This window comes from Carettochelys insculpta, chromosome 9 (assembly GCF_033958435.1).
Source record: "Carettochelys insculpta isolate YL-2023 chromosome 9, ASM3395843v1, whole genome shotgun sequence".
NCBI lineage: Eukaryota > Metazoa > Chordata > Testudines > Carettochelyidae > Carettochelys > Carettochelys insculpta.
Genome location: NC_134145.1, coordinates 29474528 through 29502281, shown reverse-complemented (window position 1 = coordinate 29502281; position 27754 = coordinate 29474528). Strand labels below are relative to the sequence as shown.

Here is a 27754-nt window from a genome sequence, read left to right as displayed (position 1 = left end):
GGGCACCATTTGAATCTCTCAAACATTCAACTTACAGGGAATGCTGGTCACAATGCCACTCAGGTTTGACCAGTGGGATTAGGGTTGGAGTATGGGGGCAGTGGGTGTTTCTGGAGGTAGCTGGTGCCCATTCTGCAGGGGAAAGAGGCAGCAGCAATGAAGGGACTTAGGGGCCTTGTCTTTAAAAGGGTATAAGTGAATGTTCTTACCTGTGACTCTGTGTACCCTTTTCCCCTTAAAGCCATGTCTTTTACTGAATTTATCATGATTGTACTGTGATTTATTTAGTTAAAAATGCTTTGATAACTTGTACAGTACCTTAATGAGAGGTTTCCAGCAGAGATCTAGATGTTTAAATGTAGTAGGTACATCAGGGAGAGCCTCAATAGCCTTCTCATCTTTGTCTTTCTCAGTTGCATTCTGGGTTGGTATTTTAGGGGGTCGAAGATCCCAAAACAATATGGAGCTCCACAAAACCAGAGATTGTAGGTTATTGCTCTTCATATGCTTACCAAACATTTTAACTTTTCAAAAGCTTTTGTAAAATATTTGTTTATCTTCTATTTTTCAAATTAGTACAGCATTAGATGCAAGAGTTTGGGGAATAGAGAATGGTGAACTACTTTATAGCTACTTTTGTTCACTAGGGCATCTAGTTACTTCACATTTTGTCCTTAATCTTTTGATAACTATATATCGTAGTTAAATAAGCATGGTACAGTTTGGTCAAGGAAACTATACAGTCAGTAGATGAAATGCACTCCCTTGCAAATAGCTTAATTATTGTGTCTGGGGATGGGTCATCTGTGCTGGCCCACAGCCGCTATTCCTGACTCTGGGTTGGAATGGCTTTTACAGCTCTGCCAACCAGTCAAGGAATATAAGAAATGTCATACTAGGCCACAATCCAGGGCCCTCTAGCATCCTGTCTCTGACAGCGGTCTGTAGTGGATGCTTCTTGAATGAGCTCTCAGAAGGACTGTGTGTGCAGGTCTGACCATATCTACACTATGGCTTTTGCCATTTTAGAAATGTCATTTAAAATTCACATTAATTGACATTACTATTCAAGCAAAAGTTTCCAGGGTAGACATGGTCTTAGGTTATTTAGCAGCCTTCTGTGCATAAATGCAGTTCACTGGTCTTCCAGCACAGCCTATGTGGGGCCTGTCCAGACACTTTTCCTGTAGCACAGGAAGAGCATCAAAGCATCTGTGGTAATGCTGTCCTGCTAGTGGACCCCACACACTACCCTTATGTGGGACTCCAGTGGTGTGATGGTCTGTGTGCTGCGTGTAACAGGATTCCTTTCACCTATTCCAGACAGCTTTGTAGGGATTCAGAACTTGGTGAGTTGTGGAGAAGGAAGAAGTTTCAAAGGAATTCAGGAGATGTTTTGTGACTGTGCTTAAGAAAACATTTGTAGAATGCAATACCAATCAGGAGAGCAGGTTACAAGCTGCACGCAAACGCCAATTCTGTTTTCAAAAGCAATGCCCATTCTGTTAACCTAAAATAATAATAGCAATAATTAATTATACAGGGTGGATGCAGATGGGAAGTGGCAACAGATTTTTTTAACAACAAATTGACTTCTTCTCTTCCTGTTAAACAGGCTTTAAGAAAGTGAGTCTCTCATTAGTGGCTGCACAGCTATGCAAGTCAGGACGCAATAGCCCCTTGATATAAAAATGAAGCAAACATATTGTCCAAAACCAACATGCTACAAACCAACATGTCTTGATACTCTAGATGTCAAGCACCAGCAACTTCAAATGAAGTCAATGAGATCTTAAATTACTGGCACATCTGAAAATCAGGCCCTGAGCTGTCAACTATGTGTCTAATAGCCCTCCTCTTGTCAGTTTCATTTTGCTTAACAAAAAGCAATTCAGTGAAAAATTAAAGGTCAATGACTTCATAGAGAAATTGCTATTCAAAAAGTGAGTATCTCAAAACATATTTGCTTATAGTAATGATAAACAATATAGTTTTGTGGGTCTGCCTATGTTTTCCCAAAAACTACTTTCTCTGAATTGATCAATTTTTATTTCCTTTTTAGATCAAAACAGAAAATGAGAATTATGTTTAAATTTGTCATAAAATAAAAATGCTTATGAAATAATGCATATTACTTATCTCACTAATGTTTTCTGATCTTATTTTCAAACCTAATTCCCAATCTTAAACAGATAAAAATGTATTTGAACAATGGAATCTTTGTCTAAAAAGAACTGGCTATTTCCAAATCATAGGCAAAAACTGCATTTATCAGCCACTCGGCAAAGTTGTATTCATGCTTTAATGCTTTTTAAGGCAAATCCTGAAACGTTCTCATACAACTACTGCCACTGAAGTCAAAGGGTTATTTGCAAGAGTAAGGAAGGTTGGGTTGAATCCAAATGTAGTTTGTTTACTTTTTATCATGCAGTTTTGTAATATTGGACTTGCTGACCCTGGCAGTTGCTTCATATGAACCCCAGTGCCATGAAATGGTGACTACACATTCCATATTTGTTTGTGTAACAAAGAAACTGTCCCACATTGCCATATATAAACAACTTCCATTCTTTGCCTAATCAAAATTCTTCAAGAACAGCCTGCGTATTTCCATCATCATAGGGAGACCTAAATGCTGAACATCACAACAACTTTCTGAAGCCTTGTTCATCCCTATAACTTAAGTGCTTAGGAGTGTGAAGAATTTTGAGAGATAAGTAGGCTGATCTATGCCATAGTGAAGACATCACTAGGTTGATGAAGAATTCCTCCAGTGACTTAACTGCTGCCTCCTGAGAAGACAGACCTCTGTCCATTACTATAGTACCCACACTACAGTGGTATATGTGTTGCTGTAGCACTGGTGCTGTAGATATGTCCTGAGTTGAAGCACTCGCAAATTTGTATGTATTTTTGAGGAAGGCTGTGTCTTTACACGTGTATGTACAATGCCAATAGGAGGTTGTGGATACTATCACAGTATAATTAATTAATGTGCAAATGTATCAACTTTCCTTCCAATGAGACACATACAGTCTTCTCCACAGTCTTCACTCAACTATTCATGTAGTAGCTGCTGAGTCCTAAAATCTGAGTTACAAGAAATTCTCAAGATAACATCCACTTTGGGTTGTGGTTCTGATGATTTTTTTAGCCTGACCTCCTTTTGCACCTGAATATTTTTGTACATCTCACTAATCCTAGCACTTAGACAGCAAGTAATCACCTAGGGCAGACTCATGGAAGCAGCACTATGAATAGGCTAGAAAGGCTAGATGCCATTTCTGACATCTACGTTGATTAGGCAACCTAAGATGTTTCTGGTTTAACTTCTTGGTGTCAGGCTGTGAATTCCCATAATGAAGTTCATATATTTTGAAATCCCTTCTGGAGTTATTACATTAATGGTGCTTTGATAATAAGCTATAGCAACCTTATGGAACTATAGAACATGGAGAACCCTCAAAAGGTTATCAAGTCCAGTTCCTTGCACTCATGGCAGGGCCAGATACCATCTAGATCCTTCCTGACAGGTGTTTATCTGACTTGCTCTTAAACTCCAATGATGGACATTCCACCACCTTGCTAGGCAATTTATTCCCATGGTTAACCACCCTGACACTTAGAAAGTTTTTCCTAATGTCCAACCTAAGTCTCCTTGCTACAATTTAAGATCATTGCTTCTTTTCCTAACATTAGAGAATAATGTTTCTCCCTCCTTCTGGTAACATCCTTTTAGATACTTGAAAACTGTTATATCTTCTCTGCTTTCTCTTTACCAGATGAAATAAGCCAATTTCTTTCAATCTTCCCTCATAGGTTATATTTTCTAGATCTTTAATCATTTTTGTTGCTCTTCTCTGGACTTTTTTCAATTTGCCCACACCTTTTCTGAAATGAGGCACCCGGAATTGGATACAATACTCCAACTGAGGCCTAATTAGTGCAGAGTACAGCATAAGAATTACTTAACATTCTGCTTACTACACATTACTTAAATTATTGTTGAAGATATTGAAGAGAACCAGACCTCAAACTGATCCCTGCAGAACCCCACTCATTATGCCCTTCCAGCATGACTGTGGACCATTGATAACTACTCTAGGAATGATCATCCAACCATGCCCTCATCAGTAACTCCTTCTAGGTTGCAAGTATCACAGAGGTCGCCGTGTTAGTTTGTATCTTCGAGAATAACAAGAAGTCCTGTGGCATCTTATAGACTAACAGATATTTTGGAGCATAAGCTTTCGTGGGCAAAGGCCCACTTCATCAGATGCATGAGTGGGGGAGAGGGATTCAGAGGAGTATTTTAAAGAGTGGGGGTCCCAGTAAAAGGGAGGGCCAGAGCTGACAAGGTCTATTCAGTCAGGATGGAAATAGCCCATTATCAGTATTATAGATCAAGAGAGGAGAAAAAGCAAGTCAGATCAATCAGGGGAGATGAGGCCCATTGTCAGATTCTAATGTGGAGGTGTGAACCTGAAGCACAAAGAAACTGTTTTAGTAAGGGGCCACCCAGTCCTAGTCTCTGTTTAATCCTTGGTTGATGGAGTCAGATTCACAACTAAATTGCATCTCAGATTTCCCTCTGCATTTTATTTTTGAACTTTTTTTGTTGTAGGACTGCTACTTTTAAATCTGTTACTGAGTGTCCAGGGAGATCGAAATGTTCTCCTACAGGTTTGTGTATGTTGCCGTTCCTGATGTCTGATTTACGTCCATTTATTCTTTTACGTAGAGACTGTCCACTTTGGCCAATGTATTGCTGGCACATGATGGCATATATTATATTAGTAGATGTGCAGGTAAAGGAGCCCCTGATGGTATGGTTGATGTTAGGTCCTGTGATGATATCGCTGGTGTAGATATGTGAGCAGAGTTGGCAGTGAGATTTGTTGCACGGATTGGTTCCAGGTTTAGAGTTACTGTGTTGTGGTCTATAGCTGCTGGTGAGAATTTGACCCCACTCTTTAAATACTCCTCTGAAACCTCCTCTCCCCGCACTCATGCATCTGATGAAGCGGGCCTTTGCTTATGGTCCAAAATATCTGTTAGTTTATAAGGTGCAACAGGACTTCTTTTTGTGCCTTCTAGGTTGTAGTTCCCTTACAGTAAGGTCAGCTTCATATCTGAGTCACCTGTACTATAAGTTGAGAGTGTACCAGGTCTAAGTACAGTGAGCATGAGAGGGACACGATCAACGCTGGTATTCTAGGATGCAGTCAGAAATAGTGAACCCAAGTATTACTGAGATTATTGTATATGATTTCATTTTGTCACACCTGATCTATAATTCAAAGGTTGAATTCATCAGTGGTTTAGGAAAAAAATACAAAGAAATTAATAACATCAATTGAAACTCACCTCAAAATAGTCTGGCAGCCAGTGTATATCTGTTATTACTGTTTTATGGCCATATTCTATGGAAGAGACTGCACAATACCTCACAAAATGTGGTTCCTTACCGCTTTGTTGTGCTTGTATAAACGTTGGCTAGAGAAGTTTTTGAAAGACACATTTTATAAGATATGTTTTACAAAATAAACATTAGTTATCAAGAAAAATAAAAGAAATTTCACATATTGGTAGTTCCTTTGTAGTATTTTAGTGCAATCAAGAAACCTTTCCAGAGGCCTGATCTAAATCCCATCAAAGTAAATGAAAAGTCTGCTTTGAATCAGGCCCTGGCATACCATACTGTAAAAAGAATGCCCATAATTGCTCCACCCACTTCTAACATAGCATTTCTTCCACTGTGCTTGCAGGCCTTCCTTCTAATTACCCACTTCGTCTCCTCTTTCCATTCTCATCTTCATGCCTCTTCCATACCACACTCTCTGACTGGAAGCATCTCCCTCGTTCCATGAGACAAACCACATTGCTGCTATCTTTTAAATCTGCCCTTTAAAACACACTTCCGTACACACTTTTAGCACTGAGCAGGGCAAAATTTCTATTCTGCTTTCATCCAGTATATTATATTGATCTGATCCATTTAGTAGCCTCCTCGGGATAGTGCTGAACACACTATTGGTGCTCAATAAACAACAGTACCCTATTCTATAAAGTATGGTAATTAGGACATTGTGCTATATTAGATAAATTACAGTAATATTGATGTGATATTGATAGAGATTTATTTTGTTGCCTCATATATTGTAATACAAACAGTCTAGTTAGAACTTGATTGCCAAGTAACCATTGCCTTAATTTTTAAGCCTGTATCCCCTTTTCCATATTTATTTAACTTCCTTTTATTTTTTCCTTTTTTAAAAAAAATATAGTCACAGTAGGAGATGCTCTAGCACTAAATACAGAACTCAAGTACTAACCATATTAACAGCAGTGCTCTTGCTTCCACCAGCACCTGTTTTAGCATTCTGCAGCTTCTCTTCATACTCAGAAATGTCCCAGAGTACAACCTATGAGGAGAAATTGTCATTTTTCTGTTTTCTGAAATGTAGTATGAGCACTGAGACTGGAAGGAGGAAGGCTACATTCTGTGTCAGAACTGGGGGATAATTTTTTTTTTACAGGTGTTGCCTCTGCAGACCCTCACTCTATAGCAGTGTGGGTGCATTTGACGGCAAATCCCAGAACCACATGAATCAGTTAACCATTGGTCTGTGCAGCTTGCCACACTGATCAAGCATTTTAAAGAGTGTTGAGGCTGTGGACTGAAAAACTGCTTCTATGACATCATGTACTCAGGACTCAAAAAGGATTAGACTTTTCTGTAGATGATGAGAGTGCTTACAAACAGGATGAAACGTTGGGGTAATACATTTTCATGGCTACGTCTACACGTGAAGCCTACATCGAAGTAGCTTATTTCAGTGTAGCAACATCGAAATAGGCTATTTCGATGAATAACGTCTACGCGTCCTCCAGGGCTGGCAACGTCGATGTTCAACTTCGACGTTGCGCAGCACGACATCGAAATAGGCGCTGCGAGGGAACGTCTACACGCCAAAGTAGCACACATCGAAATAAGGGTGCCAGGCACAGCTGCAGACAGGGTCACAGGGCGGACTCAACAGCAAGCCGCTCCCTTAAAGGGCCCCTCCCAGACACAGTTGCACTAAACAACACAAGATCCACAGAGCCGACAACTGGTTGCAGACCCTGTGCCTGCAGCATGGATCCCCAGCTGCAGCAGCAGCAGCCAGAAGCCCTGGGCTAAGGGCTGCTGCCCACGGTGACCATAGAGCCCCACAGGGGCTGGAGAGAGAGCGTCTCTCAACCCCTCAGCTGATGGCCGCCATGGCGGACCCCACTATTTCGAAGTTGTGGGACGCGCAATGACTACACGGTCCCTACTTCGACGTTGAACATTGTAGTAGGGCGCTATCCCCATCTCCTGATGAGGATAGCGACTTCGACATCTCGCCGCCTAACATCGAAGTTAACTTCGAAATAGCGCCTGACACGTGTAGCCGTGACGGGCGCTATTTCGAAGTTAGTGCTGCTACTTCGAAGTAGCGTGCACGTGTAGACACAGCTCATGTTTCATAAACCATTAGATAACTGATGAAAGCTGTGAATAAAACTCGCCCTATCGATGAAAATGTCTCATCCTTTACTGAATTGCTCTAATCTCCTGAGGTGAGTAATATCTTGTGACTCCACAGGTTAATTATGTGTTGTGTAAAGAAGGTATTACAGTATCAATTTAAATGCGTTTCCTTTCAATTCCGTCAAATAGCTCCTTGTTTTTATATCACGGGAGAGAACACAAAGGTGCCCAGCTATTTAATCTGTACCATTTATCATTTTATATAACCTCAATCACAGTGTTTCTTAAACATTTTGAGACCACGGAACACCAAACAATATTTTTTATGTGCAACACCTATGAAAATGTTCTTCAAAAACTGATGTCAAATCAAAAACAAGGAAACAGCAACATACACAGCAAAACAAAATGAAGTAATTTAATCAGTTATCACAGCAATGAAAAACTAACATTGTATTTGGTTTTAAAAATAGAAAATATATGTATGATATCGAAAAAGCATCAGACGCTTGCGACACACCTGCAAGTTGCTCACCAAACATTAGTGTTCTGCAGAACATAGTTTAAGAAACACTGCTCTATCATATCATGTGTTTTATTGATTTCCTCTCTAAAACTAAAAAGCAGGAGACCTCTATAGATGAGAAACATTCATCTTCTAAAGCCACACTAAAGTACAAACAGGGAAATTATTCTGGACACAGTCTGGTGACTCTGGTAACAGACATCCAGGTACACTTGGTCCAAAAAAAGGCCCATGTATAGGAGGTCAAGGCTAAAGGCAGCATAGCCCCACCTAAAGACAATACTCTTCTGAAACCATAAAGCAAGCAAGAAAGCTTATAGCAAGAAGCTGGACTGATCTGCTATTCCAAATTCCTCAGAAGACCTCAACTTCTTTACATATTCTTCCCCTCACTCCTCCTTTATTTGATATTTAGCCTTTGATCAACTAAGGAAAACTGTATAAAGCAGCTCCACAGGACAATCATTTTGGAAAGAAGTCTTATTTCTCAGTGGTACTATCCATGTGTGCCATGAATTAAGATGCTCTAGTGACACATTGGCCGTGTCTACACTAGCCAAAAACTTCAAAATTGCCATGCAAATGGCCATTTTGAAGTTTACTAATGAAGCACTGAAATACATATTCAGCGCCTCATTAGCATGTGGGCAGCCACGGCACTTCGAAATTGACACGGCTCACTGCTGCGTGGCTCATCCAGACGGGGCTCCTTTTTGAAAGGACCCCGGCTACTTCGAAGTCCCCTTATTCCCATCTGCTCATGGGAATAAGGGGACCTCGAAGTAGGCAGGGTCCTTTCGAAAAGGAGCCCCGTTTGGATGAGCCGTGTGGCGGTGAGCCGCGTCAATTTCAAAGTGCTGCGGCCTCCCGCATGCTAATGAGGCACTGAATATGTATTTCAGCACTTCATTAGTAAACTTCGAAATGGCCATTCACATGGCCATTTTGAAGTTTTTGGCTAGTGTAGACGTAGCTATTATGTGGTTTCTTGCCCCTTCCTTTGATGCATCTGGTGCTATCCCCTGTCAGAGAGGATACTGAACTAGATAGACTGATCTGATTAGTCATGTAATTGCTGGTGTGGTTTTTTTTTTAAACAAACTGTTTTCAATGGATGAAAATGCTCAGTTTCTGGAACCATGGGGCCTGGATGGATCTAGAGCTTCCAGTTAGCTTAGCCACTTATCTGTGAGAAGTGGACATTTTTATTCAACCCAGACTTGGATCCCATTCATGGTTCTGGGACATGAAGAAGAGTAGCCAATGCCCCTGTGGAGGAGAAATTTGAGATACTCATTTGGATAAATCACCTAACAAAGCAACAACATGTATTAAAGGAAAAGACTGTAAGGATCACTGTCTAAGTAATTGGCCACAGTCTGAGGAATCTTCTCAAATAAGATGAGGCCTTTCTTATCGACATTATCGGGTGTGGTGTGAAGCATTCATTTGTGCTGTCAAACTCCTCTCACAAGGGGGATTTAGACTCAGACATAGGTAGAAAACCACTCGGAAGGTGGTTCCTTAGGAAAATGAAAGGCCACAGGGGATGAGGAAGTGAAGTGCAGAGTGGGATTTCCCTGTGGTTATTTGATTATCCATGGGATACGATCCTTCATTGCCCATTATCTGCCCTATAAGGGTACAAACCCTGTTTCACTATCACAGTGAGCTCATTTGTGCAGAATCCTTGGGAGCTGAAATCTGAAATTTTTTCCCAGAGATGGTGTGATTTGGCCATGTGTATTTTGACTGTGCATCAATATTTTATACATGCTACCAAGTTTGCTGTTGTACTGCATTTTTTTATTTGTTCTAGAACACTGAATATTCCCTATTTTGTGCAGATACACTATACAGTTACTGTAGTAAATAGCAGTAAATTCAAATTCAAAAATGAAGATTAAGCAAAAAATATAGAAAATAATAAAACTAAAAAGAAAGGAACAAACACCTGTCCATTCATACAGCCTCCAGCAATGATATTGGGATCAGATGGACAGAACTCAAAGCAGTAGACATCTTCAGGACACTCCAGCATTAACTAGAAAAAATAATAATCAATACAGAAATACAGTCATGTTGGAAAAATTGTTCCTTCATTGTTTGAACACATCGAATATTTAAAATTCCTGTTTAAATACCTGAGGGTGAATAGGGTCAGAGAAACTCCAAAAAAGAATTGGTGACTTCCACAACAAGAGTTTACCAGATTGGTTAACTCGTTCTTCATAAGTAAGACGCTCTGTTACTGACACTGCTATAATCCCTAGTTGAGGGGAACACAAACAATCTCATCATTGATGAGGGAAAATTTTAGCACTTCTAAAAAAAAATTCCATGCCCACCTTAAGTATTAATTACTTCATTAATTATTGCTCTAAAGGGGAAAAATGGCTCTTTTTCATACGCAGCCAATTTTTCCCACTGTAGGTTACCTTTAAAGCAACAATTTTAGCTAATGAATGATAAAGCTTCTCATAAATGAGTGATGGAAGCCTAACTCAATATTTTTGCTAAGAGTAATCTCAAAACTGAAATAATGTAGCAGATATTAGTTATGCTTTCAGGCTTCCATGATGAACCCAATTCTTTTATTTTTATTTAGAAAGGAGGCAGATTTCTTGCACATCCTATAGTGTTAGCTATTTGTATGCTCCCAGCCAGGCTTGCGCACAGGTGTGCCTGCAGTGGAATGTGCAGAGATGCAATGCACCAAAGGAAGCACTGGGAAGCATTCAGAATATCTCCTAATGCTCCCTGCACTCAGGTGGAGCCACATCCACCCGTTCATGGTGTGGCATTGGGCTTCAGGAATAGCCAGTTGTGTGTGCTTCTGGGAGAGAATGAGAGAGAAAACAAGCCCAGCACAGCTAGAGTTCCTTTAAATGAGTCTCAAAAGGGGGAAAGGTCCTTCCTTTGTATTCTCCTACTATGCACTTGTACAATAAATCAGCTGGTCTATGTTGCCTCTTTGAGTTCTACACAAGATCTGTTTGTATCCCATTTCCTCTCCAAACAGTGGTTTCCACATTTAAAAGCCAATACTACCTTTATCAACTTAAACTTTAAAGCTCTCCAAAGCTATCTCAGGGCATTTCAGGCATGAACTAAATATTCTGTAACATTACCATAAATGGTTGGGTGCCAGCAAACACAGCTAACTGTTCTATCCTTGAGATAGTGCAGATCTGTAAACGATTGGTATTCCTTAAGGTAAGCATCTGACTTGCCACCAAAGGCACCTTCCTCTTCTGCCAATGCTTTCCAGTCATCAAAAAATACATTCATAATTTCATTTTGCTGCAGTGCTATTTCCACTCTGTGTTATGACAAAAATAGTTAAGTTTAAAAATGGCTAATGGGATAATAATGGGATAATTAATCAATTATGTAAAGAGACAACTGTCATTTAAAAATTAAAAAGTGGTATGGCACAGTGGTTACCCAAGGCTGGTCACTACCCTTGAGAGTCCTTCACATTCAAATACACTTCAGAAAACAGACATACTGGGCTATCACTTCAGTTGTGTGTGCTCAGATAGATTTGACTTCATTGGGCTTGCATTAAGCTGTTAAAGTGTATTGCCCAAACATGGAACCTTTACTTACAAGGCCAGCCCCAATGATTTCAGTGGACTTTACAAGTGAGTATGAGCTGCAGGACTGGGCCCTCACAGTTTATAGTTCCACCTTCTACTTAATCCAGTAGAAGAATCATAGAGTCTCGTCCTCAGGTGTTAGTACACAGATGTAGTTCTGACTTTAATAAAGTACGTCCATTTATGGTAGTGAAAATCTGGCTCAGAATCTTTTGTTTGCTCATGAAAATGAACTTGTCATGATCTGTGTTACTTACTCCCATGTACATGAATGTGATGTAACAAACATCTTTCAATCTCAGGTAAGAAGAAACATAGGCTAGGAAGATGCAGGCTGTAGAAACATAGGAATTCCACTACTGGTCCATTTAGAGCAGTATTTTATCTCTGACTGGCCAAAGTCTGATGCTTCTGAGGATGGTGGGTATGCAATTAACATTACAGTGAGGGAAGTACTTCAATAATTAGCAAACATGACAGTGTAGAACTGGGGAAAAATACAAGAAGGAAGTGACGTATACTTTAAATTTCAGATACTGTAGTTCAAAGTCTGTTGGTAAGGAAGTTTTTAATCCTGGTTTAACAGCTGATTAACTTGTTTTAGAAATAAGAAATCACCTTCCACAAAGCACACTGGAAGAACATGGCTTGGGATTGGAACATGTGCATCAGAGAATCCATTTTTTTGTCTTGAGTTTAAAATTAACAGTTATAAGTATAAGTATATTGTATAGCTGTATATGTATGTTATAGAAACATTTTTACCTTAAAAACACTGAGATAATGAATTCTTTCAGCTCCTCAGATGACAAGCACAGATCTTTTTGTTCTTCTGAGAACTCTCTAGGAACATACTGTGTGGCTGCATTTCTTGGATAGGTCCTAAGCAATTTGGAATAAACTTTAACCCATGTAAGTTTGAAAGATTTTACTTATTTATTTATTTTAAAAAAGAAGCCTTATGAAGTACATAAAATGGAAACCTAACTGTTAATTTTCACAAATGACATGGTGATTTTGGTTGATTCTATTTGTGATAAGGAGGAAAAGAAAGTTACAGGAGCATAATTTGAAAAGGTGCCCTCAGCACAGACCTGGTTCTTGCACACTGGATTTACCACTCTGTAGCCCCATTGACTCCATTAAGTTATTTGCATTACTCTACATGAGCTCAGAATCAGGAATAAAAATCAAGGGAGGGTTTCCTTTAATAATTGATAAGAAAGGGTAAATACATTTCACACTTACCACTTTGTTTGGGTTGTCATTTCCTTTACTTTTGGAACGACTTGTGTACCAACATCTTTTTCAAGCTTCTTAATGCTGAAATTTTTATCTTGATATGATGTACATTCAATGTAACCATCTTTCACACCTGAAGCATTTGTGTCAGTAAATTTGATCTTTGAGCCAAACTCTCTACGCACTCGAGAAATCATATATTTAATCTGCAATGCATGCAAAACAAGAGATTTTCTGAACTAACCTTAGGGAAACTATTCTGGAAAGGCAAAGTCTTTGAAACGGTGAGATTCAGAGATCTGCAAAGTCACTGCTGCTGGTTACTTGTAAATGGAGTTCACAAACACATCTAGGTTTTGAAAGTCTCTCCCCCACCACATGAACCCAAATCACCATGAGGTGCATGGCATCATGTATTTTTATCTTTCTAACTGGTACAGGACTTCTGATTATTTTTAAAATTACTCCTAGTACTAAAAGGACCAAACTTCTTGGTGTGAGATATTGAAATTGTCCCTTTGTCCAAGTAACTACCTAACTTCTCACTGGGTGAAATTTACCCCAGTCTGAGAGCCACCACAAGGTCTATACACCACTTAAGTCCAATGCTGTCAGGCAGCAGATTCCAGATGATATGGAAGAATATGCTGCATCCCATTTAAACCTCATGGAAAATGTGGACTTCCCTGGGGCTAATGGGAATTTTGACATTGACTTGTTTGGAGCACAACTGGGACCTTAAAAAAGTAAAAAATGTATTTATGTAAATGGGAAGTATTTGGCAAAGATATCAAAACTATCCCCCAAACCTTAAATTCGGAGTGGGGATGTTCAATGACAATGGCCATGATTTCTGTTTTACATATCCAGCAGCACAATGTCCTCACTGCAGCCTAGGGCAGTGGATCATGGATGGATTTAAGAGAAAAAGGAAAACATTGGAATCTCATCCTGCACCCCTTTCAATTTTCTTACAAGGTCAAACTAATTCCACTTTTTCTTTGCTGTAATATCTGATCACAGTCAACACTGGGATGACTAAGAGAATTTCAGGCATAACTCTAAATTTTCTGCCTTCTTCTCATTTAAGGAACTTCTTTAATTTTACTTTAACAGAGAATTTATGTGAGAATATTATTTTGATCAAATGGCAGCTATAATTTCTCACCTTTGTACGAGATTCCTTAACTGATTCTTCTTCAATTTCCTTTTCACTGCCAAGGGAAACCCAAGGCTTGCAGACTGGAGGCTTATAAACATATTCCTCTGTCATTCTTTCTTTACTCTCTTCTTCTTCTTCCACTGCCTCTGGAGGCTGGTAAGACAAAGTAATTGCAAATAATATATTTATAGTTCTTCATCGATAAATATACATATATTATTTAAATGTACATACAAAATTGCATCTGATGAAGCGGGTCTTTGCCCACGAAAGCTTATGCTCCAAAATATCTGTTAGTTTATAAGATACAGACGAACTCAGCTACCCCTCTGCTACAAAATTATAGGCTCAATGTTGCCAATTCTTATTCAGAGTCTCAATGTACTCAATCCAGCTACTCACAGGAGTAAGGACTTGAAGGATTAGGCTTTATCCTTTCAGCAATAAATTTTCCAAAAAATACTAATGAGACACTATGAATTTGAGAGCAGGTCAGTTTTTTAAAATGCGTTGAAAGTAGTTTCACGTATTCCATGTGGTCCTGAGTCCCCTATAACTAGCTAACACAATGCTGGGCATCGTTAGGAAAGGGATAGATAGTAAGACACAAAACATCATATTGCCTATATGTAAAATCATCCTGAATAATCATAAAATCATAGAAGAGTAGGACTGGAAGGGACCTTGAGAGGCCATCAAGTCCAGCCCCCTGCCCTCATGGCAGGACCAAGCACTTTCTAGATCATCCCTGAAAGCCATCTATCTAACCTCTTCTTAAATAGCTCCAGTGATGGAGATTCTACCACCTCCCTTGGCAATTCGTTCCAGTGTTTGATCACCCTGACAGTTAGGAACTTTTTCCTAATGTCCAACCTGAACCTCTCCTGCTGCAATTTCAGTCCATTGCCTCTCGTTCTATCCTCAGAAGATGTGTGCAGATGTGGTTGCCTCATCCCAAAAAAGAATATTTGAATTTGAGAAGGTATACAAAAAGGCAACAAAATGCTTGGAATATGGAACAGCTTCCATATGAGGAAAGATGAATAAGACTGGGATTTTTCAGCTTGGAAAAAAGACAACTAAGGGGAAATACAGAAGTCTATAAAATCATGACTGATTTGGAGGAAGTAGATAAGAAAGCATTATTTACTCCTTTTCATACCACAAGGAATCACCAATGTAATTACAGGCTGCAGGTTTAAAACAAATGAAAGGAAGTATTTCTTCACAGGAGCACAATCAACATGTGGAATTCTTTGCCAGAGCAGGTAATAAAGGCCAAAAATATAATAGGTTTAAAAAAGAACTAGATAAGTTAATGGAAAATAGGTTCATCAATTGCTATTAGCCAGGATGGACAGGGATGTTGTTCCTAGCCTCTGTTTGCCAGAAGCTGGGAATGGGCAAAACGGATGGATCACCTGTTTTGTTCTTTCCCTCTGAAGCATCTGGCACTGACCACCATTGGAAGACGAGATACTGGGATAGACAGACATTTGGTCAGACCCATTACGGCTATTTTTATGTCCTTATGTCCTTATGTTCAATCACTGTTTTATTTTCTATTAAAATGGTTTTTCCCCCTCTCCCGCTGCTGTGTGACTGATGCACACAGACAAAAGGAGAAATTGACTAAGACCCTGACCTTGTAATGTACTGCACTCGGGAAGTGACGGGTCTACACAGTGCATTGCAGAATTGAGAGACCTAAATAATTAAAGTGCCAATCCTGCAAATATTGAAGCATGTTGTTAACCTTTGGCAAATAAATAGGTCTAACTGAAATCACTTGTGTAAATACTTATAAAAGCAGAGTTAAAATGACTATACAACAGTGTTTGTAAATGTACAAAATGAAAACAAGGAATATAGTTTTCTCTAATCTTTCAGTTACAGTAGTTTTATTACTGTATTAATTAAAAAATCAAATCTGAATGTTACTTTGTTACAAAGTTACTGTTTTCCTCTAATGTTTACAAATATGGATCTAAAGTTATTTTTGCATTCAAAAATGCATTTTCTATGTACAAATGTGTTGAATATTCTTTCTTAGAAGATCCTTTAGTCCATTAATTATGATTTCTTACTAAAGTGTGTCTAATCTGGAAAACTAGATCTTTTTGCACACATGACTAGCAATTTATACAGGAAATGGCAATCTTGACACCAATCAAGTCAGTGACAAAAATCCTATTGACTTTAATGGAGTTGGGATTACAACCAAACTCTTTTTTAGGATAAATTTTATAGATACATTTTGCATGTTAAGACTGACTTCAAGTGTAATATTCTCGTGATTAAAGTACTATAAATATTTATTAAGTGTATATAGTACAGATCTTCTTTTCATGTCAATGTAAAAGATCTGTACCAATGACTTAAAGAATAATCAGACTAGATGCTATTGCATTCCAAAAATTCTGTAGGATCTGGAAAGGTAAAGGTATCATGATAAAAATTAAAATCCATGTTGTGCTGATATTGCAGTATGAGTCAGAATATTGGAGTCTGAGGAAAGCTGATTTACTGTAGAAATGAGCTGGCAGAAGGTAAAACTGAGTTTCAAGACTGCAGAAAATAAAAACTTCAATATAAAAATACAAGTAGGGCAAGAAATGATGCTCTTACAGGACAGCAAAGAAGGACAACTGCAATGGTTTGAACACATGTCAAGAATGGACCCAGAAAGCATACTGAACATGGTAAGTGCCAGAGTGCTAGCAACTAGAAAGAGGAAAACTGAGGACATATTGGATAGACACAGAGAAGAATGATATAGAACAAAAAAAAATTTTAAAGGTGGCTGAGGTGGTGATACAAAGTGGTAGGAAAACTTCATTTGGCCCCATAATCACTGCTGAGCTGATGGAGGGGTATCAAAGATAAAGAAAAGAAACAACAATATGGATCTCAGTGGGTGTAGAGCACTGTGCATTATTTAAGTATGTGGATTATGGTGAAGGTGTGTTTGTGTTTTCTTACATTTAAAAAGGTTTCCTTGGCCTCTTCAGTTGCAATGAGATAAAAGTTCTGTCCATATTTGAACTCTATATCTAAAACTATGAGGAGTTCTTCCCCTGGGTATTCCTGCATAAAAAAACCCAGAAAGTTTTCATGAATTCAACTTTTACATCCAATTACAACTGACATATTCATCTAAGATCTGTAAAATTGTGACTTAGATATTTAAGAACCCAATACCAGAAAATACAGTCCTGAAGAAAACAGTTCTTATATTTATTGGAAAGAAGAAAGCAAGTAATATGCCAAAAAAATAGCTTGTAAACATTTATGAGTAAAAAGGGTGTTTTGCCCTGATATATGTGTGCAATGCTCATGGGCTTTAGTCATAATTTCAAGGGCCTGTTCAAAGGCACATCTAGACTTATTTCTATTTTGTAATATAATATTTATTCCCTTTTACATTTCTTTTTAAGAAATTCATATTAATATGGAAAATGGAAGTGAAAATATTGAGAGTATTCATAGATGAGCCTCACCAGTGAAAGTATGTAATATTAACGTTTTACGTTTTAAAGTTAGAATGAAAGAGGTTACATACTAGGACTATTTTTTTAACTGGGTGGAAATCAGAGACTGCAGCTCTTGTCTTCATATCCTGAATTATGTCTTCTTTTTTCAGAAGTTTGTAAGGTTTTTCTTCTGTGACATCTTCATTAATTCGACAATTAAAAATTTCCTGAGTCTTTTCAGTGAAAACTAATGGAAAGATCTCTGGGTGTCCTAGAAAAGGTAAGGCAGAGTTGGAGGGTGAACAGAAACAGTGTTTTCCTTTGAATGGCTGATGGTATAGGAAATATGTCCTTAACAGTTTTAAATCTTTCTTACTGCTAAGAACAGGAATCTCTGTACTTCTAGTTATGCTAAATTTGGTGGCATAGATTGTAATTTAATATGGAAAGAAAACATTGTCTTCATGTTGTAGAAGATTATGCTTAACACATTTTGCAAATCAATAAATGTTAATTAAAATAAAATATTTCAAGAAATAAGAAAAATGCATTCATAATCATTTTATGTTATACCATTGCAGAAGCCCTGTGGGAGGAATTGGTTATGTGGATGGCAAAGAAACATTTATTTGCTGATACTTGACAGAAAAGAAAACCTAAGCAACTAGTCAGGTAATTCTCTCTGGCTGTGTCTACACTACAAAAATAACAAATATAAGAAAAATAACAAAGTAGGGCACTACTCCATTCCCAGGAATGGAGTCAGGACTTCCAAGCTGGGCTCCCTACTTCAAAGTTAATTTTGAAGTAAGCCGGGGGGGGGGGCGGAAATGTGTAGATTCTCTGCTGGCTACTTTGTTGTAGTGCTTAATTTTGAAGTTAAATTCAAAGTTTGTTCCTAGTGTACATGCACCCTCTGACCATGTCTACAGCCGTGTCTACACGTGCACGCTACTTCGAAGTAGCGGCACTAACTTTGAAATAGCGCCCATCACGGCTACACGTGTTGGGCGCTATTTTGATGTTAACATCGCCGTTAGGCAGCGAGACGTCAAAGCCGCTAACCCCATGAAGGGATTGGAATAGCGCCCTACTTCGAAGTTGTACGTCGAAGTAGGGCACGTGTAGACGATCCGCGTCCTGCAACATCGAAATAGCGGGGTCCACCATGGTGGCCATCAGCTGAGGGGTTGAGAGACTCTCTCTCTCTCCAGCCCCTGCGGGGCTCTATGGTCACCGTGTGCAGCAGCCCTTAGCCCAGGGCTTCTGGCTGCTGCTGCTGCAGCTGGGGATCCATGCTGCAGGCACAGGGTCTGCAACCAGTTGTCGGCTCTGTGGATCTTGTGTTGTTTAGTGCAACTGTGTCTGGGAGGGGCCCTTTAAGGGAGCGGCTTGCTGTTGAGTCCGCCCTGTGACCCTGTCTGCAGCTGTGCCTGGCACCCTTATTTCGATGTGTGCTACTTTGGCGTGTAGACGTTCCCTCACAGCGCCTATTTCGATGTGGTGCTGCACAACGTCGATGTTGAACGTCGACGTTGCCAGCCCTAGGGGACGTGTAGACGTTATTCATCAAAATAGCCTATTTCGATGTAGTGACATCGAAATAAACTATTCGATGTAGGCTTCACGTGTAGACGTAGCTTACAAGAGCCAAAAACTTCAAAATGGCCATGCAAATGGCCATTTCGAAGTTTACTAATGAAGCACTGAAATACATATTCAGCGCCTCATTAGCATGCGGGCGGCCGTGGCACTTCGAAATTGACGCAGCTCGTCCAGACGGGGCTCCTTTTCGAAAGGACCCTGGCTACTTCGAAGTCCCCTTATTCCCATCTGCTCATAGGAATAAGGGGACTTCGAAGTAGCCGGGGTCCTTTCGAAAAGGAGTCTTGTCTGGATGAGCTGCGCGGCAGCGAGCCACATCAATTTCAAAGTGCCGCAGCTGCCCGCATGCTAATGAGACCCTGAATATGTATTTCAGCGCTTCGTTAGGAAACTTCGAAATGGCCATGCAAATGGCCATTTCGAAGTTTTTGGCTTGTGTAGACGTAGCCTCTATGTATCAAAAGATCCTAACTGAGATTAATGGTGATTTTTCAAATAGCTCATATAATAAAACAGTTGTCCTGCACTCAAATGGTATCAGATTTTTTTTTAAAAATGCTTGAACCAGCCACATAAAATCTTGTCCTTAATGTTAACATAAAAACACTTTTTCAATCTGAGGCAGTTTGTGTCAAATGAACATAGTGAATGGCAACCACTCTCGATAGAACCCTAGAGAATATACTGTGGCAACTCTACTGTATCAGTAGATGGGGCTAGATGGCCTAAAAGTTCTTTTCTGTCACTTGCTTCTATTAGATCTAATTAAAAATTAAAAGCAATGACAAGACTAATAGGTTATATTATCACATCTCCTTGCCTGCGGCATTCCAGCCCAAATCATAATACAAAACTCTCCCTCAGATCAGTAATTTTGCCAGATGATGCTTTCCTGAGTAAAAGATTTTAGCAGCAAGTCAATTTTTTGGTAGCTCTTCTGAATATTGTCTTCCTATATGACTGTACAATGTTTTGCACATTTTGAATGCTATTGAAATATAAATAATAAACAAAATAACATATACAGACAATATAAATGGGTCATGGTGGTAAACAGGTATGATCAGTATGACTTTGGGATGGTCTCATTCTTCATGAGTAGTAAAGGTGCAAATAAATCATGCAGGTCAGCCCTAGTGAGTGCCAATGAAACCCTACTATAATTACTCCCCATGTTTGGAAGAGCCTTGTATTTTTAGTGGTGGACTTTTAGAAGAGTCTTGGTTTTGGGGACATTTGTTCCTGTTTGTTTATTGTACTTTCATAATACTTGTGTCCTGTGTCTACAGTTCACATTTTACTCTACTACTACTGCCCTCAGGGTCCAAAAAGCCCTAAAGAGCAAAATGAATTTTGCTACAAGTTCAGCCTCTGTGGTCTGGACTTCTGTGGTCTGGAATCCATGTGAGTACTTCCAGTGTGGCGCACTCACAGGAAACAGCCAGGTCCCATGCTCAACAGCACCTCCCCCACTCTATGAGAGTGCCACAAATAACTCATTTGCATGCTTAGGAGGGAAGTGGGAGAGCAGCAGGGATGGGGGCACTTGGGGAAAAGGCAGGGTGGCTGAGGAACACCACAGCCAGGGCCAGGAAGACTGCCCAGTGGCTGCAGGGCTCGGCGCACTCCGGCCCACTTCGCTGCCTCTTCCTTCAGCCAACCTTCCACAATCCCCATTCTGTCAATGCTGCCCCTCTGCTGCTGCTGGAGCACAGCCATGCAGTCAGTCACAGAAAAAGACTGGCATTGCCTTCCTCTGATCTGGCAGATTCCCTGGTTTGGAACTGCCCAGTTCCTGAGGGATGATGGACCAGGGACAACCTATAGTTTTATGTTAAGGAGCTAAGAACCAGGAATGAGAATACTGCACATATAGAATCTTTAAGAAGTGTCCGTCCCACGAAAGCTCACCTAATAAATTATTTTGTTAGTCTTTAAAGTGCTACTTGACTGCTTTTTTGTTTTGATAGTATATAGACGAGCATGGTTTTCTCTCTGTTACTTTAAAGAATAAGATCTTTTGCATTTCCAACTAATATAATTCTATATAAATTAATAGTTATATGGAATTTTTATTTTATTGTTTGCCATTAGATGGAGCTACAATTCTTACTTGTTTCTCTTGATAACTTTCCAGGGACATTAAAAACACGATAATATTGATACCATCTGAAAGACTAGACATATTTTGTCTTTATTAAAAGCAGAGACAACTTACCTAATCTAAGTGAAACTTCTAAGAACATGTAATTTTACCACATAACGTTGAATGATTATATCACGATATTTTTTGAAAGGAGTGATTTATGACATTTTTCATAAAATTATCTAGGGAGGCATATATTCTAATTTGCCACAAGAAGTCTCAGGTATGCAGTTGCTTTTAGCAATGAAATCTGTGCCAATAAATATAAATACACCCAACTGAGAAGGTCATCTCTTGAGCCTGACTGGGCAGTTTTTCTCAGGCAGATTTTTCTATTGAGGACAAAAACTGCAAAATTTGTCCAGAAGAATGCACAAGAGGGTTCTAGAAAAGAATTAAAATGCCATAGTATTTGAGACAAGTGACTGTATCAAGATATATAATGTATAGTATATCAAGATTGTGTTGTCACATAATCATTGGCATATTAAAAACAAAATTGCACTCACCTTTGCTCAATACCTAAATGTAAAAATATCCACTAAGGAAGAAGTGGCTGACATAATGGCCACGTCTATATGGGCACCTTCTGTCAACAGAACAGAACTTCTGTAGACAAAACTCACAGAGCATCTACACAGCTAAGGCGCTCTGTTGAGAGTTTATCGACAGAAGTGAGCTCTTTAATCAGCAGAGTTATACCTCCCCCCACTATGGTATAAAGTCTCTGCCTATAGCGTTTTCTTGACAGAGTGATCATGGTGACAGTTATTCATATCTGACACTCCGCATCAAGCTGCCTGCTGATCAGACATTGGTACTGTACTAGTTAGTTCAGGCAGATATACACTTTCATAGTTTCTAATTCTTTCTCACACATAGCAAAATTTTCTTCATCTTTCCTAACTCCTATTAACCTCAGATTGTGGGTTCTGTAAAATATTCGGAACCCCCTCCCCTCCCCTCCCAGCATTACTGTAACTCCTGATCAATGGAACTTACCTATGCTAGCCATAGATATGTCAACTTCCTCCTCCTTTTTACCTGAAATACAATCACACGATGTTAAGCTGCCATTTTCAAAATTCTAATACAGTGGTTATCCTCGTACAAAATCTTTAATTTGATAGACTACCATACACAACTGGCAATGCATTCTTTATAATGTATAAAATCTAACCTGTGAAGAGGAATCGCAATACACTTTCTATTCAACTGAGAGTTTATGAAAGGAACTACTGATTTCTATTGAATAAATGTCTGAAGTTGTTTTAAGAAGCATTGATATTTCTCTGAAAAGTTAGAGAACTGTAAAATGTATGTTTTTGTGAACAAGAGGAAATCTTTCACTTTACGGCACAAATGAAGTCTGTGCATTCTCCTGAGCATAGAAGCTGCTACCTGATATCATCTCCTGGATAACTTGACATTCATGAGCTGGTAAATGGGGAATGAGATGATAAATTGCCAAGTCCCCTGCCATGAATGAATGCTGGTAAAGGTTTAAGCCTTAAAGTTAACCCAACTCTGCAGGGGGCTGCCAGGTAAACCAATGAGAGGAAGAGATTCTTTTAAACGGAGAACAATTTCAGTCTGAGGGGTCTGTGTGGCTGATGCAGAGGAGACATAGAGATATGGTAAGTATCGGAGGGGTAGCCGTGTTAGTCTGGATCTGTAACAGCAACGAAGGGTCCTGTGGCACCTTATAGACTAACAGAAAAGTTTTGAGCATGAGCTTTCGTGAGCACAGACTCACTTCATCAGATGCTGGTCTTGGAAATCTGCAGGGCCAGGTATAAATAAGCCAGAGCTAGGGTGGAGATAACAAGGTTAGCTCACTCAGCAATGGTGAGGCTTACTACCAGCAGTTGATCTGGCGGTGTGAACACCAAGGGAGGGGAAGCTGCTTCTGTATTTAGCCAGCCATTCGCAGTCTTTGTTTAAGCCTGAGCTGAGGGAGTCGAATTTGCAGATGAATTGTAGCTCTGAAATTTCTCTTTGGAGTCTGGTCCTGAAATTTCTTTGCTGTAGGATAGCTACTTTTAAGTCTGCTACTGTGTGGCCTGGGAGATTGAAGTGCTCTCCTACGGGTTTTTGTATATTGCCATTTCTGATATCTGATTTGTGTGCGTTTATTCTTTTACGTAGAGACTGTCCAGTTTGTCCAATGTATATACCAGAGGGGCATTGCTGGCACATGATGGCATAAAATATATTGGTAGATGTCCAGCTGAATGAACCCACGATGGTGTGGCTGATCTGGTTAGGTCCTGTAATGGTGTTGCTGGTGTAGATATGTGGGCAGAGCTGGCAACGAGGTTTGTTGCATGGATGGGTCCCTGAGTTAGAGTGACTATGGTGCGGTGTATAGTTGTTGGTTAGGATTTGCTTCAGGTTGGCAGGTTGTCTGTGGGCAAGGACTGGTCTGCCTCCCAAGGCCTGTGAAAGTGGGGAATCATTGTTCAGGATGGGTTGTAAATCCCTGATGATGCGCTGTAGAGGTTTTAGCTGAGGACTGTTGGTGGTGGCTTGTGGTGTTCTGTTGGTTTCTCTCTTGGGCTTGTCCTGTAGTAAGAGGCTTCGTGGCACACGTCTGGCTCTGTTGATCTGTTTTTTCACTTCCTCATGTGGGTATTGCAGTTTCAAGAATGCTTGGTATAGATCCTGTAGGTGTTTGTCTCTGTCGGAGGGGTTTGAGCAAATGCGGTTATATTGTAGTGCTTGGCTGTAGACAATAGATCGTGTGGTGTGTCTGGGATGGAAGCTGGAGGCATGAAGGTAGGCGTAGCGGTCAGTGGGTTTACAGTACAGGGTGGTATTGATGTGGCCATCGTGTATTAGCACCATGGTGTCCAGGAAGTGGCATTGGGTATTGGCATATTGGCATACCCAATATGCCAGGGACCCATCCACGCAACAAACCTCGTTGCCAGCTCTGCCCACATATCTACACTAGCAACACCATTACAGGACCTAACCAGATCAGCCACACCATCGTGGGTTCATTCAGCTGGACATCTACCAATATATTTTATGCCATCATGTGCCAGCAATGCCCCTCTGTTATATACATTGGACAAACTGGACAGTCTCTACGTAAAAGAATAAACGCACACAAATCAGATATCAGAAATGGCAATATACAAAAACCTGTAGGAGAGCACTTCAATCTCCCAGGCCACACAGTAGCAGACTTAAAAGTAGCTATCCTACAGCAAAGAAATTTCAGGACCAGACTCCAAAGAGAAATTTCAGAGCTACAATTCATCTGCAAATTCGACGCCCTCAGCTCAGGCTTAAACAAAGACTGCGAATGGCTGGCTAAATACAGAAGCAGCTTCCCCTCCCTTGGTGTTCACACCTCCAGATCAACTGCTGGTAGTAAGCCTCACCATTGCTGAGTGAGCTAACCTTGTTATCCCCACCCTAGCTCTGGCTTATTTATACCTGGCCCTGCAGATTTCCAAGACCAGCATCTGATGAAGTGAGTCTGTGCTCACAAAAGCTCATGCTCAAATCTTTTCTGTTAGTCTGTAAGGTGCCACAGGACCCTTCGTTGCTGTTAGAGATATGATAGTTACTAAGCACCTGGAATGAATCCAGTAAATTTCCTGGGCATCTCATAATCACACACAGATATGTAAGTAGAAGGGAAATGTTTAGTTAGAGGCGATCAGGGTGTGGTTATTTTGAAACTGGTGTGGACTTTATGAGGCTCATTGATTCTTTCACCCATACTCTGTAATTTCTAAACTGAATCCCAGGAAGGTAATTCTCTGTGATGCAATTGGAATGTTTCTGAGTTGTTTTCTCTCATTTTGTGAATAAATTACATTTTTTAAGGAAATGATTTGATTCCTGTGTCCTAGAGAAGGGTCTGGGTATATTCACGTCCTAGACTGAAAGGTCAGCTGTCAGATTACAGCTCTTTGTTTCCAAGCTCCTTCCTCAGAAAGGGTTAAGAGCTTGGGGTTTACCCCACAGGGAGACATCCCAAATGTGTCTTCCTGGGCTAAAGGGGATTTTTCTCACTTGGGCAGTAGCAGCGATCACTCTGCCAGCGTCAGGGAATCTCTGATCTTGAGGAGGTTTTTTTATTAAGCAGAGCCTTTAAAGGCAAGGTATTTCTAAAATTTTAGCGGGACCCCGCTTTCTGCACTTGGAGTATCAGAGTGGGGAGACAGTCCTGACACCCCTAAACACTTTGGGTAGTGCAGCTGGCTGTAGGCAAATGAGAAGATGAAGCATCTTTCTAAAGGGTGGTGAAGTGATATGGAGCTCTAGGGGGTCATTGTACCTCTCTGAGCTTATGGGATGGTGTATAAACCCTACAATGAGTCACGGCAGGAAGGGAATAATGGTCTGGCCTGCATTCTGCTCTGTAGTGCATCACTCACTAGATATACTAATTGGGAGGGTGTGAAAATGTGTTCATGTTCCACACTGGACATGAACAGGTTAACTTAACATTGTTTGTGGCAGAAGTGGTATAATCCAACTGCTGCCTCAGTATAAAAGCAGCCCAGCTCATTCTACACTGACCTCTGAGGAGGCAGTACATTTAGTGGAGGCTCCTGCCCAAAAGCCACTTCGACACTTGACTGTGGGAACCAGACACACCAAGGACCAAACCAAAGACCTGTAGACACAGCTATGCTGACAGAGGAGTGCTGCTGCAGGCACAGCTAATGGTTTGGAAAGTGGTGTTACTACTCCAGTTAGAAAACCCCTTTTGTTGGTGAATGCTATGTCTACACTGCGGACTATGTTAGCATATGCCATTGTAGCTGTTAGCACATGCCTCTAAGGTGTAGACATAGCAGATTGTCAGAAAAAGGACTGGGGAATAGCTTTATTTAGTGTTACTTTGTGAGTTTTGTGTTTGAATAACAAGCAAAGCCCTGAGACGAACTCCCTGATCCAGGCTCTGGCTATGGTTTCAAGCCTTCAGTTCACACTCATGAACTGACCCTGGTCCATACCTATCCTGGGGTGCTGATCTGTTTTTGATAGTATCGGTAAGGGCTTAACCGAAGAGATTTTTATTGATGCCATCACTGAGAGGTGTCTCCTTGCTGGTTTCCACTGTGATCTGTTGGCCCTCTCCAGATGTCTCTAGCACAACCCCCATTAAACCAGTGCAGTAGGACACTGACTGCAGTTTTGACACCAACCTTGATAGCACATTGTGACCTTTTTGGTGAATTTGCCAAGCCAGCAACGAAAGGCTTTTCTTACAATTTACAGAACTTTGCTAAATCTCTCTCCCTCTACTTCTCAGCAGAGATATAATAGCAGCGCACTACAATAAAGTTACATGTTATTACAGTGAGGCTTCAATATATTTAAAATATAATGCACTGGTGGTCATTATTTAATATTACACTTTGAATAAACATTGAATATTTTCTGCACAGCGGCACCTGATACCTAAGTATTTTCCTGTACAGAAACATTTGTCTTCATTTTAAAGCAATAGTAATAATCAATCATACTTGGCTTGCATATGCTTTTCACTGGTAGACCTAAAAATGAATTCAAGGGATATAGATGTCATTACCCCCACATTATGGTTGGAGAATCTGAGTCACAGAGAGGTAATGTGGCATGCCTAAAGTCATGCATTACCTCAGTGGCAGACGTGGGAATTAAAAACAGATCTCCAGCATCCTAGTTCAGTGCTCTATCCACTAGGCCACAAAGAAAATCTAAATTACATTTATCTAAAAGACCACAGCCAACTGTGTTATGTAATATTCATGTTGCCTGTATTTTGGTCACTTACTTGCTAATTCACAAAATTTAATAGGTCTCCAAGTCATTAATGTAAATTCTTCATTTTTAATGTACTTATAACATTTTAGCACAAGCAGCATAAGAAGCTGTGATGTAAACCTGCAACATCTTTCTTTACCACTCTAGTTTCATACATACCAAGCTGTTTTCGCTTGCCTTTGGCTGATCCTTTAGCTGTGGTTTCTCCTTTAGTTTTAAGTTTCTTTGCAGAGTCTTTGACACTTAGTGCAGAGGACTTGCTGGATTTTGGACTTTCTAACATTTTTAAGATTTCTGTCTGGAAAGATATTATATAGTATTAACATATTGTAACCAAAGGCTCAAGTTCTCATCCATGTCCAAAGAGACTGTCTAAAGTTTTATACTCCAAACTGAATGTATTTTGAAGTGGCATCTTATATTTAGAAAGTGCTGCAGCTTCTGTCTTAGCACTTCTAAACAGCACAGCAATGTGTTCTAGAGGGATGTGATTTTAAAAGCCCATCAGTAAGCTGTGCACCAACTGGCAGTAAAAATTCCATAGTGTGTTAACATAAGGCAGCCACTAGGGAATTTTTATTTTGTGCTAGCAGTATCTATATGGGCCAATTGCTGTGCTTCGCAGTACAGTCTTGAAATCACATCCGGTAGTGCACATTTCTGTGCCATGTAGACAAGCCCTTCATAAACTAATTATAATATTG

General features: G+C 40.0%; 1 protein-coding gene across 1 annotated transcript in view; it reads right to left on the bottom strand.

Moving 5' to 3' along the window:
- DNAI3 (dynein axonemal intermediate chain 3) overlaps nucleotides 1–27754 on the bottom strand; it is a 52403-nt gene that overhangs the window by 20516 nt on the left and 4133 nt on the right. The window contains exons 2-15 of the mRNA XM_075003186.1: nucleotides 27210–27348; nucleotides 22278–22319; nucleotides 17614–17795; nucleotides 17034–17138; nucleotides 14058–14204; nucleotides 12896–13095; nucleotides 12413–12529; nucleotides 11177–11367; nucleotides 10190–10314; nucleotides 10000–10089; nucleotides 6336–6425; nucleotides 5368–5496; nucleotides 1437–1510; nucleotides 319–466 (exon numbers count right to left, since the gene is read on the bottom strand). Of these exons, the coding sequence (XP_074859287.1) occupies nucleotides 319–466; nucleotides 1437–1510; nucleotides 5368–5496; nucleotides 6336–6425; nucleotides 10000–10089; nucleotides 10190–10314; nucleotides 11177–11367; nucleotides 12413–12529; nucleotides 12896–13095; nucleotides 14058–14204; nucleotides 17034–17138; nucleotides 17614–17795; nucleotides 22278–22319; nucleotides 27210–27333 (1764 nt within the window). The 5' untranslated portion in view covers nucleotides 27334–27348. The remainder of the gene's footprint in view (nucleotides 1–318; nucleotides 467–1436; nucleotides 1511–5367; nucleotides 5497–6335; nucleotides 6426–9999; nucleotides 10090–10189; nucleotides 10315–11176; nucleotides 11368–12412; nucleotides 12530–12895; nucleotides 13096–14057; nucleotides 14205–17033; nucleotides 17139–17613; nucleotides 17796–22277; nucleotides 22320–27209; nucleotides 27349–27754) is intronic.